At 43.4% G+C, this 17191-nt stretch overlaps 1 protein-coding gene across 6 annotated transcripts in view; it reads right to left on the bottom strand.

Annotated features, from left to right (window-relative positions):
* The window catches only part of pcnx1 (pecanex 1), a 250671-nt gene that overhangs the window by 43412 nt on the left and 190068 nt on the right, over positions 1–17191 (bottom strand). For all 6 annotated transcript variants that reach the window (XM_069918117.1, XM_069918119.1, XM_069918120.1 and 3 more), the window contains 5 exons: positions 15730–15871; positions 13856–14033; positions 5398–5506; positions 4501–4630; positions 1533–1591 (listed from right to left, as the gene is read on the bottom strand). In XM_069918117.1, coding sequence (XP_069774218.1) covers positions 1533–1591; positions 4501–4630; positions 5398–5506; positions 13856–14033; positions 15730–15871 — 618 coding nt within the window. The remainder of the gene's footprint in view (positions 1–1532; positions 1592–4500; positions 4631–5397; positions 5507–13855; positions 14034–15729; positions 15872–17191) is intronic.

The following is a 17191-nucleotide window of genomic DNA, read 5'->3' as shown; positions in this document are numbered from 1 at the left end:
AACACCACAGTAAATAAGAGGTTCCCTTTGCTCTCAGTCCAGTGGTTTTCAATGCTTTATCACCCACAACAATACAGGTTTGGAGGACAATTAGTTCTTTATTTTGTATCCACCCGCAATGTATCGGACACATGGTCACTTTGAAAATGTTTAGAAATTATAAGAAAATATAGTTTTAAAAGAGCAGATTTGGATCTGTGCCACCACAGCCGAAAACAAGATTTATATGTTCTAAATCAGCAAGGTCAATGACAACATCAAAAAACATGGCATGATGAACATTTGATCCAGCTGAATTGAAATAAGGATCTATTCTGAACATTTCACCCACTAGTTGTGGAAAAAAAATCACAACCATCTAAGCATTTCCTTTTGACAAAGAGGTAGATGATGTTGACAATGGGGGTAAAACAAGCCTAAAGGATAACTTTGTCAGAATACTCCTACAACTCAAAGGGTTAGATAATGTGTGCAGGTTGCCTAACCTTGGTTTGAATTCCATTGAGGTAGAAGATTGAGGGGAGTGACCTGATCAGTGACTGAAGGCACTTCATAGAGATAAAAGAAGCTCTAATATTCTAAGGAAACAAGGGAACGCAATCTTAAGACCCAAGAAAATAGGGAAGTATATTTTTTTTCGCCAAAGGCCAACACGAAACTGCAACTGTTCACACAAAATTACCCAATTTTTTGAGAAAAATTTAAGTTTTCAAGGCAGACATTAACAGACATTAGGAGGCATTAGTTCAGTACTAGACGGACAGTACTGAACAGTAAGTCATCCAAAAATGTTACATATATGTATATTTTTAAATTATATCTTTAAGTACATATGTGAGTATTCTGTAGTGTGTATGTGTGTGCATCATGGCCTAGAGAAGCACATGTAGAGTCCGATGATAATAAACTTGAATTAGATCTCGAAATGTAGTCCCACTGTGATTGAAACGAATGGCAAAGTAGCCTCTTCAAGTTCAATGTTAGCATCCAGACTCTGAACTTTGAAATTGTACATCATATGAAAGATGCAAGGGACAAGTTATCTCAAAGGATAAAATGTGATTTTGAATGACAATGTCAAAACAGACAAATTAAAGGTTTTACCTGCTCAATGAATCTGATGGATCAAGGGAATTAGCATTATTTACAATTATCCCACCGCAGAGCCCACCTCACTGACAAAAGGCAAAGGAGGAAAAACCCAACACCCAACCCCAACCCACCAATTTTCCCCTGCAGCCGCTGCAACCGTGTCTGCCTGTCCCGCATCGGACTTGTCAGCCACAAACGAGCCTGCAGCTGACGTGGACTTTTTACCCCCTCCATAAATCTTCGTCCGCGAAGCCAAGCCAAAGAAAGAATAACCATGAAGTAAACAAATTACTGCAATATTACTGTTGTCGATATTTGTACAATAGTTTAGTCTGTTCCGATGTAAAGTACCATCATATTTGACTATAGTGAAGATGTAATTTGAATTGCATTATATATAGTCATCATCACTTCATTAAAAATATTCTTTTGCATCCTACCTGGGTTTCTGTCGAGCTGGGATGCCAACCTGGTATTTGAATGATCCACCCGTTTTGTACTGCAAAACAAATTGAAGCTTTAATCCACCAACTTGTGGCGCACAAAATAAAATTCCGATTAGCTACATAAACACCAAAATAAGACTAGGGGGCTCTCGGAGAGGCAAGGGGAGATAATATAAATCACGGGAGTCAGGTTTTTTTCCAACAATTCCCAATACAGTGGCATCAGCAGAAATCTGGAAATGGAGAAGTAAAATAGACAAACATAGCTTCCTGACACCAAGTTTCAAATCCAAATCGAATTGATGAATCATCTATTTGTAGGCCATACAAGTGATGAGTCACAAGAATGATAAGTCAGGCCTGACAAAAATCTGTCCTTGGTTTGCATTCATCTCCCAATCCAGGACGTTTATAGGTAAACAGTAAAACTGTGGATGCTGCTATTTTCCACAAATACTGAACTGCTGGAGAAACTCAACAGGTCAGACGTTACCCATGGATGGAAATGGTCAGTCAACGTTTCATCAAGACAAAGGTAACAAGTGTGAATTTGTCTATATAAAGGGGGAAAGAAGTTGGTAGGGTTTAGGACAAAAGGTGTGGGAGGTCGAGAGATAGCTCGAGGGAGAAACCATTAAGAAGGAGATGGTGGGGAAAGAAAAGTTACAGAAAGGAAAGAAAGTTAGTCCAGGAGTAGGTAAAGAACAGATGGAAAAGATTTGGGTGGGGGGGTGGTTACCTAACAGTCTTCATGCAATTAGGTTAAAGCTGTCCAGGAGGCATATAGTGTGCTTTTCCTCATCCTTACATTTGGCCTTGCCTTGATAATGGATGAGGCAGAGGACAGAAATGTCAATGTAGGAATGGTGGGGGGAGTGAAAATGGTTGGCTATGGAAAGCTGAAGTTGAATTCCACACACAGAGTATAGGAGTTTGAACGAGTCATCCGATCTGTGTTTGGTCTCATTGATGTCAAGGAGGCCACACCAGGTGCACCAGATTAGGTTGGATGATGTGCATGTCATGCCTCACCTGGAAGGTCGGTTCATGGCGCAGGATGGGGGTGGGGGTTGGTGGGGAGATATAGGGAGAAGTTTTGCGCTTTCTGCAGCTACAGCCTCAGGGGGTGGAAAGGTGGTTGGTTGTGGAGGGAAGAGTGGACTCAATAGACTGAGAAAAGTGAACAGGGGAAGATATGGCTGATAGTGGGATCACACAGGTGGTAGAAGTGTCGGAGGATCATGTGTTGGATACAGAGGCTAGTGGGATGTAAGTGAGGACCCAAGGGACTCTGTCCTTGGTTTACCTGGAGGGGGGTGAGGTAAGGGCCCCTCCATTTCTTGAAATGGAGGAGATACAGATGTGGCTTCATCAATGACAGTGAAGGGAAGAAAGAGGACATTTCTGATGTCCTGGAGTGGAAGGGCTCATCCAGGAACAGATGCGGCAAAGCCAAAGGGATTGGGAGAAAGGAATGACAGAGTGGGAAGAGGAATGATCTAGGTAGTCAATTGAGTCAGTGGAGGTTTGTATTATTCCCTGACAGAGGAATAATGAAGACAGAGAAGTCCAGGAAGGGTAGAAAGGTGACAGTGACAGGGTGAGTTGAGGTGAATTTAATCAAATTGCCAAGTTCTGCAGGGGTACAGGAGATAGTTCCACAACAGTTGTAGTGGTGGTAAGGGATTGGACCTCAGTGCAATTGGAACAGAGCTGGTCCAACACACCTAACAAAAAGGCAAGTGTAGCTGGGGGCCCATGGATACCCCCTGAATCTGGAGGAAATGGGAGGAGTCAAAGGAGAACTTGTTGAGTGTGAGGACAAATTTCGCCAAGTGGAGGAGAGTGTTGGCTGAAAGGGCTCTGTGCTCCAGATAGAAGCAGGACCCCGAGTCCTTCCAGATGGGGGGGTGGATGTGTAAAGGGATTGCACGTTCATAGTGAAGATAAGGCAGCGGTGGCCAGAGAATCGGGATTCTTCAGAGGTGGAGAGGGCGCATGGTGTCCCGGATGAGGGTGGGAAGGTTCTGGACTTATTTAGGAACTGCTTCAGAGAAAAATTAAGGAAAAGCATTACTTGTGCTGAGGCATGTCAACTCAAAGGAGTTGAGTTCTGCTTATTCCTTGAAGAAGGGCTCAGGCTCAAAACGTTGGCAATATATCTTTGTCTCCTATAGATGCTGAAAAGACCAGCTGAATTCCTGCAACATTTTGGTGTGTTTTTTTCTACAATCACAGCGCCTGCAGATTTTTGTGTTCCAACCAACTCAAAGGAACTTCTCTTCCTATTATAGTTGCTGAATACAGAAATTTCATGGCCAAAATCAGAATCATTTGATTCCTCAGTAAAAGCATCCCTGGGCAAAATATCAAATACCCTTAAGTGGAAATAGGAGCACTTATACTTGACTGAAAGTAAAATAACAAATGTAATAGCTTTAGTGACAAGGTTTCTGTAGGTCACTCAGACCAATTTATGCTGGCCATAATTTGAGCAACACTTAGGAAATTGGCTCCTAAATTAAATCCAGGTATGGATCGGGAAATGAAGTTAGTACATTCTGCAGTGGTAGAAGGAGATCCAAGCAGGAGAAAGAAAACCAAGGGGAGAGTAGGCCAGAGGGAAAGAGATCAAGGGGAGGGAAGAAATTAGGTGGAGAGGCGGGAGGAAGGAGGGCCTCAGGTAATAAAGAGAGAAGAGCAGGTAAGGGGGATGGGCAAAGATAGGAACGTGAAGTACCTCAGACAAGTGAAATAGAGGTAGGAGCGACAGAGGGAAGGTGTCGTTTTCTAAAAAACGCTTTTTAAAATCGAAAACCTATAAGCTTAAAGGCCTTCAAACAGCACAAGGTACTACATTCAAGGAATTGAACTTTATTAAATATTAAAACGGAAGCTGCCTTCATTTTATAAAGACACCCTACTTTTGTTAGCGAAATTTTATTTTGAAAAATGCACTTACTTGTAATCTCTTTCCCAGAACTTCACTGGCCGTACATATGAAGTAATAAATATTGCACTTCCAAGAAATGGGTTTAAAGGAGTCGAGAATAAAGCTGATACCATCGCCTGAACAAATAACATTGCTGAATCTGAAGCACAGCATTAAGGAATGAAAAGCATCACCTGCAAGGTTTGATAAAATACTGAGGGCCAAACATAGTCTTTCACTGAAATCTATCTTCAGGGTGAATTATTAAGCATACTTTGGATTTTAGATTTGTCTCTTAGTTGTGTTAATATCCAGACATCTACTTAAACTTTTCTGGTCTACTTGTGCTTTACGATTTAATCATCCAAAGTGGCAAACAATGGATAATCAACGAGGCTGACAAGAAACAGGTTGGATGTAAATGTTGTCATAATCAGGTGGTTTCAGTGAGGAGTCTTGGTGTATTTCAATCCATGCACTATAGTTCCCAGGTAAATTATGTGGAGGTCAGAATTAACTCGAGCGCAAAAAAAAATACTGTAAACGTCATGCAAATATGATTTTGTAGTTGGGCTTGGGAACTGCTTCAATCTTCTCAATGAGCTTTTCCAGTACTTTTGTGTACTTTATTAAGACATCTTCTACAGCGGAGTTGAATCTGAATTGCTTTCTGACAGTGCAGTCAAAAGTTAATCTTGCATGTTACATTTTTAATGCATTAATGCATGACAATAAAAAGACCCTTGAATTGTCTTTCGGTGCTTTTAAATGTTCTCTGCAAATCACTTGTCATTTCAGCGATAATACAAGAGGATTTGGAATGCTCATCTGAGCCCGAGCACAAAGCAAATCTGCAATTCACAACACTGCTGGTGAAGTCGTGATATCAACACTATTAATTATTCTCAAAGCACAAGTGAAGGATACGAGGCACAGCAAAAGGCTGAGCGAAAGCATGAAATGCTGATCCCCACGTAATCTGCCAAGGAGCAATATAAGTGTAGACAAACCTCAATTTGTAGAAAAGTTCCCATAACTAAAACAAAATAGATAACATTAAACAAACACATTTTTACATTTCAACCTTTGAATTCAGAGTACACATCACAGAAAACTGTATTTAATTCCTATATAAATGAATACAAATAGGCATGTACAAGAGATGGTATGCATACAGCGCTAATGAATGACAAGATTCCACTAGGAGTACTGTGTGATGCACTAGTCACCTACCTATAGGAAGGATCTTTAAGATGTAAAGGGAACAGAAAAAAAACCCATAACGTTGTTGTTGCCAGGACTGAAGTGATTGAGTTGGAAGGAGACTGTACAAGGCAGGGGCCTTTATCTCAGAGTGTAGGAGGCATATAAAATCATGAAGGGTATAGAGCAGATGGTCACAGTCTTTTTTCCGAATGTAGGAGTAGCTAAAACTAGAAGGGGTTGGTTTAAGGTGAAAGAGGAAAGATTAAAAGGAGCAAGTCCTTCCACACGGAAGGTGGTGAATATATGGCAGAGAAGTGGCAGAAATGGATATGAAAAGAACATTTAAGAGACATTTACATAGATACAGGATAGGGAAGGGTATGGGTGAATGCAGACAAATGGGAAGAGCTCAGCAAGGTAACTTGGTTCCAATGGATGAGTTCCTGTTTGGGTGCTGTACCACTTTATGATTCAGCTAGTCACAAATGTTCTGCAGGCACCTCTTCATGCAAATCATTTAGAATTACATGGGGAGAGGGGTTGTCTCTGATAGTACAAAACTAGGGTGATGACGAGGAGAAGCTGAAAACAAGGTTATCTGGTCAGTGAGTCAATGGGAGTACTTTGAAAAGAACAAAGGAATTGTGAAGTGAATTGCTGGAAGATACATCCAAGTCAGGCTGGGTATATTCTCCATGCAGAGGGAAAAAGGAAAAGAAACACAAACTGAGCTGATATCCACATGGAGTAATATCAACAGAAATCAAAACATCATTATCGGCTGGTGAGCCTGACATCAGTAGTACGTAAATTATTGGAAGGTGCTCTAAGAGATTTGTTATACAATTATTTGGATAGGCAGGGACCAACGAAGTATAGTCAACATGGTTATCCATGGCTTGGTAGTCATATTTAACCAATCTTTTAGAGTTTTTCGAGGAGGTTACCAAGAAAGTTGATGAAGGAAAGGCTGTGGATGTTGTCTACATGGACTTTAGTAAGGCCTTATTAAGGTTCCACATGGGAGGTTAGTCAGGAAAGTTCAGACTCGATATTTACGGTGAGGTAGTAAACTGGATTTGGCATTGGCTACACGGGGGAAGCCAGAAAGTGGCAGTGGATGATTGTTTTTTCAGATAGGAGGCCTGTGACTAGTGGTGTGGCCTCAGGGATTGGTACTGGGACCATTTTTGTTTGTTTTCTATATCAATGACCTGGATGATAATGTGCTAAATTGGATCAGCAAGTTTGCAGATGACACGAAAATTGGAGGTGTTGCGGACAGCGAGTAAGTCTTTCAAAACTTGCAGAGGGATCTGGACCAGATGGAAAATTGGGCTGAAAAATGGCAGATGGAATTTAATGCAGACAAGTGGGAGGTGCTACATTCTGGAAGGACAAACCAAGAAAGGACATAAATAGGGTTGTAAAGAAATCTTTTGGCATATTGGCCATGATAAATCAAAGTATTAAGCGTAAGAGTTGGGATGTTATGGTGAGGCCAAATTTGGAGTATTGTGTGCAGTTTTGGTCACCTAACGACAGGAAAGATATCAGTAAGTTAGAAAGAGTGCAGAGAAGATTTACTAGGATGTTGCCCAGACTTCAGAAAATGAGTTACAGGGAAGGTTAAACAGGTTAGGACTTTGTTCCCTAGAGTGTAGAAGAATGAGGGGATATTTAATAGAGGTATTTAAAATTATAAGGGGTCTAAACAGAATAAATGTAGGCAGGCTTTTTCCACTGAAGATAGGTGAGATTAAAAACCTGAAGACATGGGTTTAGGGTGAAAGAGGAAAAGTTTAGGGGTGACGTGAGGGGAACTTAACACAGAGAGTGGTGGGAGTGGGAACGATCTGCCAGTTGAAGTGGTGAATGTAGACTCAATTTAACATTTGAGAAGATTTTGGACAGGTACATAGTTGGGAGGGGAATGGAGGGCTACAGACTGAGTGCAGGTCAGTGGGATGGCAAAATAATAGTTTGGCATAGACTAGAAGGGGTGAAGGGCCTGTTTCTGTGCTATAATGTTCTATGGTTCTAACACCTCATATTCAGTCTGGGCACCCTCCAACCAAATGGCATTAACATTAACTTCTCCCATTTCCGATAGTCCCTGTCCTGTCTCTCCCCATCCCGTCCTTATTTCCTCTTTTCTATAGCTGTTCCTCTCTCCTGCCCTTTCCCTGTCTCCTCTCCTCCAGCTCTGCATTCACAGAGCCACCCGCTCCCCCGATCAATTATCAGCATTCCTCTCCTGTCCTCCAACCCAGGTCCAATTATCATCGTTTGCATGTTGGCTTGTGCTCCTCCCCCTGCCCTTTCTTTACTTTTCTCCTAGCCTTTTTATTCAGACACCTGCCTGCTTTTCACCCATACCCTGAAGAAGGGCTCAGTCCAAAATGTTGGTAATATATCTTTTATCTCCTATGGAGGATGTGTGACCTGCTGGAGGTGGGAGGAAGAATTAAAGTCAAAAGCTCAGGGTCATTCGTTGGATTGATTTAGGTTTAAATTTCAGATTTATTGTCAGAGTACATGCACAATATCACATACAACCCTGAGATTCTTTTCCCTGCGGGCGCGGCAGAATTACCACGTATTGGCGGTGCAAAAAAACTGTACATAACATACACATGAAAACAAATAAATAAATGTAAACAAATTGACTCCAACAGAGGAAAAAAAATCAATAAAGTGCACAAGTAAGAGTCCTTAAATGAGTCCTTGATTGAGTTTGTCATTGAGGAGTCTGATGGTGGAGGGATAACATCTGTTCCTGAACCTGGTGATGTGAGTCTTGTGGAACCCATAGCTCCTCTTTAATGCTAGCAGTGAGAACAGAGTATGCACTGGTGGTGTGAATCCTTGATGATCGATGCTACTTTCCAACAGCAGTGTTCCCTTTAGATGTTCTCGATAGTGCGGAGGGTTTTGCCTGTGATGTCCTGGGCTATCCCCACTATTTTTTTCAGGGCTTTCCGCTTAGGGGTATTGGTGTCCCCATACCAGACGATGATGCAGCCGGGCAGCACACTTTTCACCATATATCTGTAGAAATTTGTCAATGTTTCTAGTGTTACATTAAACCTCTACAAACTCCTGAGAAAGTAGAGGTACTAACGTGCTTTCTTCATGATGCCATTGGTGTGTTGGGTCCAAGAAAGATCCTCTGAGATAGTTACTCCCAAAAACTTAAATTTGCTCACCCTTGGTACCTCTGATCCCCCAATGATCACTGGACTGCATACAGCTGGTTATCCCTTCCTGAAGTCAACAATGGTTGTTGGTGCACCATTCAGCCAAGTTTTCAATCTCCCTCCTGTATACAACCTACTACTGTGGTAACATCAGATAATTTGTAGATGGGATTCTTTGGCTTGGCTTCGCGGACGAAGATTTATGGAGGGGGTAAATGACCACGTCAGCTGCAGGCTCGTTTGTGGCTGACATGTCTGATGTGGGACTGGCAGACACGGTTGCAGCGGTTGCAGAGGAAAATTTGTTGGTTGGGGTTGGGTGTAGGGTTTTTCCTCCTTTGTCTTTTGTCAGTGAGGTGGGCTCTGCGGTCTTCTTCAAAGGAGGTTGCTGCCCGCCGAACTGTGAGGCGCCAAGATGCACGGTTTGAGGCGATATCAGCCCACAGGCGGTGGTCAATGTGGCAGGCACCAAGAGATTTCTTTAGGCAGTCCTTGTACCTCTTCTTTGGTGCACCTCTGTCACGGTGGCCAGTGGAGAGCTCGCCATATAACACGATCTTGGGAAGGCGATGGTCCTCCATTCTGGAGACGTGACCCACCTAGCGCAGCTGGATCTTCAGCAGCGTGGACTCGATGCTGTCGACCTCTGCCATCTCGAGTACTTCGATGTTGGAGATGAAGTCGCTCCAATGAATGTTGAGGATGGAGCGGAGACAACGCTGGTGGAAGCGTTCTAGGAGCTGTAGGTGATGCCGGTAGAGGACCCATGATTCGGAGCCGAACAGGAGTGTGGGTATGACAACGGCTCTGTATATGCTTATCTTTGTGAGGTTTTTCAGTTGGTTGTTTTTCCAGACTCTTTTGTGTAGTCTTCCAAAGGCGCTATTTGCCTTGGCGAGTCTGTTGTCTCTCTCGTTGTCGATCCTTGCATCCGATGAAATGGTGCAGCCGAGATAGGTAAACTGGTTGACTGTTTTGAGTTTTGTGTGCCCGATGGAGATGTGGGGGGGCTGGTAGTCATGGTGGGGAGCTGGCTGATGGAGGACCTCAGTTTTCTTCAGGCTGACTTCCAGGCCAAACATTTTGGCAGTTTCCGCAAAACAGGACGTCAAGCGCTGAAGAGCTGGCTCTGAATGGGCAACTAAAGCGGCATCGTCTGCAAAGAGTAGTTCGCGGACAAGTTTCTCTTGTGTCTTGGTGTGAGCCTGCAGGCGCCTCAGATTGAAGAGACTGCCATCCGTGCGGTACCGGATGTAAACAGCGTCTTCATTGTTGAGGTCTTTCATGGCTTGGTTCAGCATCATGCTGAAGAAGATTGAAAAGAGGGTTGGTGCGAGAACACAGCCTTGCTTCACGCCATTGTTAATGGAGAAGGGTTCAGAGAACTCATTGCTGTATCTGACCCGACCTTGTTGGTTTTCGTGCAGTTGGACAACCATGTTGAGGAACCTTGGGGGGCATCCGATGCGCTCTAGTATTTGCCAAAGCCCTTTCCTGCTCATGGTGTCGAAGGCTTTGGTGAGGTCAACAAAGGTGATGTAGAGTCCTTTGTTTTGTTCTCTGCACTTTTCTTGGAGCTGTCTGAGGGCAAGGACCATGTCAGTAGTTCCTCTGTTTGCGCGAAAGCAGCACTGTGATTCTGGGCGAATATTCTCGGCGACACTATTTAGGAGAATCCTAGCGAAGATTTTGCCTGCAATGGAGAGCAGCGTGATTCCCCTGTAGTTTGAGCAGTCTGATTTCTCGCCTTTGTTTTTGTACAGGGTGATGATGGTGGCATCACGAAGGTCCTGAGGCAGCTTTCCTTGGTCCCAACAAAGCTTGAAAAACTCATGCAGTTTGACAGGATTATAGTTGTAACAATTCACACAGAGGTAGAGCAGGGGGCTAAGAACACAACCCTGTGGTGCTCCGGTACTGATGGAGATTTTGGAGATGTCCTACCAATCCTCACTGATTGTGGTCTGGAGGTGGGGAAATCCAGGATCCAATTACACAGTGGGGTGCTGCGTCCCAGGTCTTGGGAGCTGGTTAATCAGTTTTGAGGGGATGATGATGGTGCCATATGCTGAACTGAAGTTGATAAAGAGCATCCCGATGCCTGCATCTTTGCTGTCCACACGTTCCAGGGCTTTAGGCAAATTGGAATGGATACACATCACACCGCTCAGACAGGAGTTGATATGCTTCAACACCAACCTTTCCAAACACTCCATCACTGTTTGCTGTGAGTGCCCCCGGTTGACAGTCATTTAGGCAGGTTACCACACTGGTCTTGGGCACTGGTATGGTTGCCATCTCTTGGAAACAGACGGGTACCACCTGCTTGTGGGAGATGCTAATGACATCTGTGAGTACCTTGGTAAATTGGTCAGCACAGATTTTTAATGCTTGCCCACGTAATCCATCCAGACCAGATGCTCTCCTCACATTCACTCTCCCGCACGTCATCCTCGGATACAGACAGGATCAAGGGACGTGGGGGGGGGACTGGTGGTTCTTTCTTGCTCTTGTGGTCAAATCGGGTGTAGAATGCGCTGAGTTCATCTGGGAGTGAAGCTTTGCACCTGATTACACCTGAATGGAGGCGCTCTGGAAGTTGATCGCTTAATCAGCATTTGGGTTTCTCGAATGTAGTCAGCCCACTCGATTGGAAGAAGTGGAAGTGAGTCACTGCAAAGATAGTCTGGGCCTCTGGATGGTGGGAAGGAAAGAGGTAAAAGGACATGTTACGCCACCTGTGGCATGGGTCGGTGGGAACGAAAAAGCGGATTAGGGAATAGTCCCTGCATAAAGTTGAAACAGAACGAGAGGGGAAGATGTGTCTGGAGGTGAAATCTCTTTGAAAGTGACAGAGAATAATCTACTGAATGGGGTGGACGGTGTTTCATTCAGGGACATTGGGTAAGTGGAGATGCCCAGGAAACGGCCAGGTGTCAGCACATTACTTCACCTTCCATCTGGACACATTGCAGTCTTCTGGGCAATACTGAATTCAATATACAAGTAAATTCACAATTGTGGTTGTATTTCAGTGGTTTGGGGTCTTTTTTTAAAAAAAACAGTTCAGCTGCAATTGCAATAAGTGAGAATTTTGGTGTACACATACATTGTGCAAGGTTTATAACGATCAAATCAGTATCACAATTCCTCTCTGTATCAGCCATGCAAGGTGCTTGCTGGTTCCCCACCTCGCTATCACTTTTCTTTCGTTGTTTATCTTCGAAGATGAAGGACAATGTCCAACCTGACCTGTTGGGTGCTCTGTTGCTTTTAACTCCTATATTCTTTTCTTCATGATATATAAGACTCAATGATCTCAATCTCCATCTGCTCACGTTCCTCACTAATTGGGTAACCTTGTCTACAACTTATCACATTGTCACCCCAGTTTTACACTATCGGAGGCAAACCCTCCCTCATATACATTTATCTCTTTCCCAGTTTTGATGAAAGGGTTTTCAACCCCAAACCTTTGCTCTGTTTCTCTCCATGGTTAGCGCCTGACTTGCAGAATTTTCTGAAATTTCTTCTGATTTTCACAAACATAATTATCAGACTAGTATACCAAAAGGAAAAAGTACATATGCCAAATCAATGGCTTCAAATGATCTATTTGGATCAACAAAGACCCAAATAATTTCTATTAAGATATGGATTAACAGAAGTACCAAGGTACATTATTGTTGCTGATCATAAAATGCACTGGATGGCACGTTCAGCACAACACTATTATGGACACAGCGACTCGGGTTCGAATCCAGCACTGTCTTCCAGGTATCTGTACGTTCTCCCCGTGTCTCTGTGGGTTTCCTCTGGATGCCCCAGTTTCCTCGAAAAATGTATGGGGATAGAAGATTAATTGGTCACATGGGTGTATTTGCCCAGCATGAGCTTGTGAGCCAGAAGGGCTTGCTACATCCCCAAGTTAAAAATAAATTAAAACATGTACACTTCCTGCAAAGTAATCCTGTTCCCTCCAATTAAATTCCCGGAGCAGGCATTAAATGTGATGCTCCAGCTGGTACAGAGTGAACCAAGGAGGTAGGGGTGAAAATTTGCAGATAGATGATGCTTCTAGTGCAGGTCATGCAACATCCATGGAGAGCAAAAGGTCGTCAATACTTTGGACCTGAGCCCTTCTTCAGGAGTGCTGAAAATCAGGCCAACTCTTCAGTAACAAGGTGGGGGAGGGGCGGAGGAGGGGGAGGAGCACAGGCTAGCAGAGGTTGCTCAAATAAATACTGATACGAGGGATTCCCAAACAATAGGTCAGAATATTCTCATTAATAGCAAGGTAAATGATGGTTGGAATTATTTATGAGCAAAGAATATGTGCAGGTGCCCATCAATCCAGTTATCTAAAACAACTTCTGACTCAAGTTTTGACTTGAAATGCTTCATGCAAACACCATTTTATCTGCACGCCATAACACAGACACGCACCATTTATGCACATTAAATTCACCATTGCACATTCATTAGGATTATTCTTTCAATTGCACAAACCGTAGCGGTTATTTCCCAATGAATATCTGTGGTAATGCACAATTATTACTTCATGCATATTGTCTCATTTCATCTGGGGTTATTTGGTTGCTGGAAATATAAGGGCATGAAGGCACATTTTATTTTGTTGCTCTCTTTTCCTCTTCCTTTCTCCAATCTTTTTGCCATTAAATTAAATTTGATATTTAATTTACACCTCCTTGTCAGTTGTTTTCAATTATTTAACAATCCTTGAATCTGATTTCAGAAGAACATAATTACTTATCCTCTTTGCCAAGGTTTTTGATACCAAAATAGTGTTATTTCCAACAATTAAGATACAATGAGACACAATAAATTGCTATAAATATAACAAGATGAACCTCTGAACATTGCAACCAACCCATCTCCTGATACCTGTTCCTCTCTCCGTTAATGTTCGACGGTACTGCTTTGTCGGACAACTATGTTTAGTTCTTAGATTAACGTACCTTACTGAATAGTATAGACATGAAGAAGAGGTCCAGCAGTAGAGTTTCTGAAAAATCTTTGCAGTCAAAGGTGAAGAACAACACAGTGAAAACAACAGTCACATATTGGTAAGTAGGGCTACTGTATGAAGATCGAAGCAATTTCATCCCTGCAATGGTGATCATTAATGCACCAAACCTAGAGGAAAGCACAGAATTGGTTCTTGAGAGCACCAGATTCACATACCATAATACTAAGCAAAATAACTTGAGAGGATAGTCAAAAATAAATGGAACAAATGCTTTGTAAATTCTATTCTAATCAAGAATGCATTTTTCTATCTAATACATTTCCTTGCTTAATAACAAATCAAAGTGTGAACCTCTGTGAAAGTTTATTGAACTTTCCAGTCAAGTACAAACAATTCACCAAGACCGTACCACACTGAAAATGAGTTCAAATAACTCAATAGCAAAATTGTTCAAATATTAAAATCTAGATAAAATTTTAAGGGCAAATATGGTTGTTACTTTGAAAGAAATCTATCAGTGACATCAGGGAAATCATTTCTAACACAACAGTTTCAAGATACTATAAAGAGTTAAATCCATCTGATAATTCTCTGTCAGCTATCCAATCTCAGTTAACTCAGAAGAGACAAAAGAGAGGGAAAACCCTTCCCAATTTCTGGAAATAGGTGAAACCAAAACCTGAGAAAAGTGATGATTCTGAAATGGCAGCACTGCAGCTGGTGCGGATCCATGGAGAGCGGGGGGAGCACAGATGCAGGGCACCCACAGGGTCTAATTGCCCAGTTTGACTGCCATTACCCTTGTAGAGCCTTTCAACAGGCTGTAAATGGAGCCCACGGTGGTTTTATTTAAAATCCTATGACTGCAGGGTCTGGACCCAAGATGGCGGTACCTTTGATCAGCAGCGGGCCACGAGGGTTTGTAGACTCCGGGGAGTGGAGGACTGACGCAGAGCATTAGAAAATGAGGAGACCACACCTTCCCCCCCCACCCCACCCTGTCTGAGAAGAAGCAGAGGCGACGACTCATGGGATGGTGTTCATGGCAGCAGATGAGTGAGGGGTTCTGCAGCGGAGGACCCACACAGGCAGCGGGCTCATGGCGGCTCGAGGCATGGAGGCTGTGGGCTGCTGAATACTGCAGTCAAGGGGCTCGTTCCTGGAGACTGCCTTAAAACAGACCAAAGAGGTACCAGGTATTGGAACCGGGATGCGAGAAAGTCCTAATGGTATATAGGAGCTTGGGCTGTCGATGCTTTGGACTGGATTCTGTGCGGCTGCTGGAACGCTGGAAGCGAATCCACACTTGGTGACTCGATGGGGGTGGGGGGTGGGGGGGGGGTGGGGGAGACTCTCTTTTGCTTTTCTTTCTCTGACTGTAAGAGATGCTTCAAACAATTTCTACCAATGGCGAATCGATCTGCCTTTTAGCAGAGAAAAGCAATTTTGTGTAATACGATACTGTTTTTTATTACATTACAAATAAATTGAATCTTGAATCACAAAACTTCATGGCTGTAACACTTTGAACCTGTTTCCTGTGCTTTTTAAAGCAGAGAGTTCCACAAAGTTCCTGAGGTCCATGAGATGAAGTGACCTTGACATTGCTGGAAGGTGACCCCCACACCATCTAAAAGTTTGAAGTATATTATAAAATTTGCCCTCACGCAACTTATGTGGGTGAGGCGGCGCGAGTCATCAAATAAACACTAAATTCAGTTTTTTTTCAATTCGCATTTCTTGACATGGCTTCACATTACAGAAAATCACAATATCCCCATCAACACCACACTTGTAATGCACAACTAAACAGGAATTAAAGCTTATCAGTGTCAGAGAGAACAGTAAAGAAAAACGCCTTACTCCGCATCCAGTTTCTTTGGACTAGCTATCGCCTTTGCGCTGCTGCTCAGCTCATTGAGGACAATCAACGGGTAAATTACATTCTTTTCCACAAAAAGCAGCCAAACATACATTTTTTCAAACCACATAACATGAGCAGCATCTGCAAAAAGAAAACAGTAAATGGGGTTTTCAAAAGATGCACAGCCCAACACTATTCAGAATCCGATTTATTGTTGGAGTATACGCATGACATCACATAAAACCTGAGATTTTTTTTCTGCGGCGAGGCAAAATTACCACTAATTGGTAGCAGCGTATACATGCAAACAAATAAATAACTGTAAATAGATAACAAACTGTGCAATAAAGAGAGAATTAAAACATCAATAAAGTTCACAAGTACGAGTCCTTAAATGAGTCCCTGATTGAGTTTGTTGTTGAGGAGTCTGATTGTGAAGGGGTACCAGCTGCTCTTCTGTCACAATACATCTATCTATATATGTACTGTGTGGCGCCACTGATGGCAGAGCTACAGAAGAAAACGCCTGGCTCAGGTTGAGATGAGCAGGAAAACTGTTTGATTCTCTTTCCAGGCAACTTTTATGTCATTTCTGGTTCCGCCGTCCTGAAACCGAAAGTGCAGTCATGACGCCCCCAACCCCATGACTTTTTGCTTGGGTGGTGGGCTTCTTGCCCGAGGTGGTGGGGGTCCAGCGCCATCTTAGAGTGGACCCCTGGAGTGCATGGTTGGCCATCATTATGAGGACGATTTATGTCTGAAACCCCACCCCCCAGATGCTGCTGCATACTGTATATATCTATCTAAATATCTACATATTTTTATATATATATATATATATATATATATATGTATATATCTCTATATACACACACACATAGGTATATACTGTATCCCCCACTATCCGAAAGTAGAGCATTCCTATGAAACCTTTTGTAAGCTGAAATGGTGTAAAATGAAGAAGCAATTACCATTAATTTATATGGGAGAGCCCGCTATCAGTCCCCACACCGATCCCTCTGCCTTGCACTCTCCCGACAGTCCACTCTCAGTCCCCACTGCCCTGTGCTCTCCCGACAGTCCACTCTCAGTCCCCACACTGATCCCACTGCCCTGTGCTTTCCCGACAGTCCACTCTGTCCCCACTGCCCTGTGCTCTCCTGACAGTCCACTCTCAGTCTTCACTGCCCTGTGCTCTCCTGACTGTCCACTCTCAGTCCCCACACTGATCCCACTGCCCTGTGCTCTCCCGACAGTCCACTCTCAGTCCCCACACTGATCCCAACGCCCTGTGCTCTCCTGGCAGTCCACTCTCAGTCCCCACACTGATCCCACTGCCCTGTGCTCTCCCGACAGTACTCTCAGTCCCCACTGCCCTGTGCACTCCCGACAGTCCACTCTCAGTCGCCACATTGATCCCACTGCCCTGTGCTTTCCCAACAGTCCAGTCTCAGTCCCCAC

The sequence above is a fragment of the Narcine bancroftii genome, chromosome 2 (genome assembly GCF_036971445.1).
Source record: "Narcine bancroftii isolate sNarBan1 chromosome 2, sNarBan1.hap1, whole genome shotgun sequence".
In the NCBI taxonomy this organism is placed as follows: domain Eukaryota; kingdom Metazoa; phylum Chordata; class Chondrichthyes; order Torpediniformes; family Narcinidae; genus Narcine; species Narcine bancroftii.
This window is presented reverse-complemented; position numbering and strand designations above follow the sequence as displayed.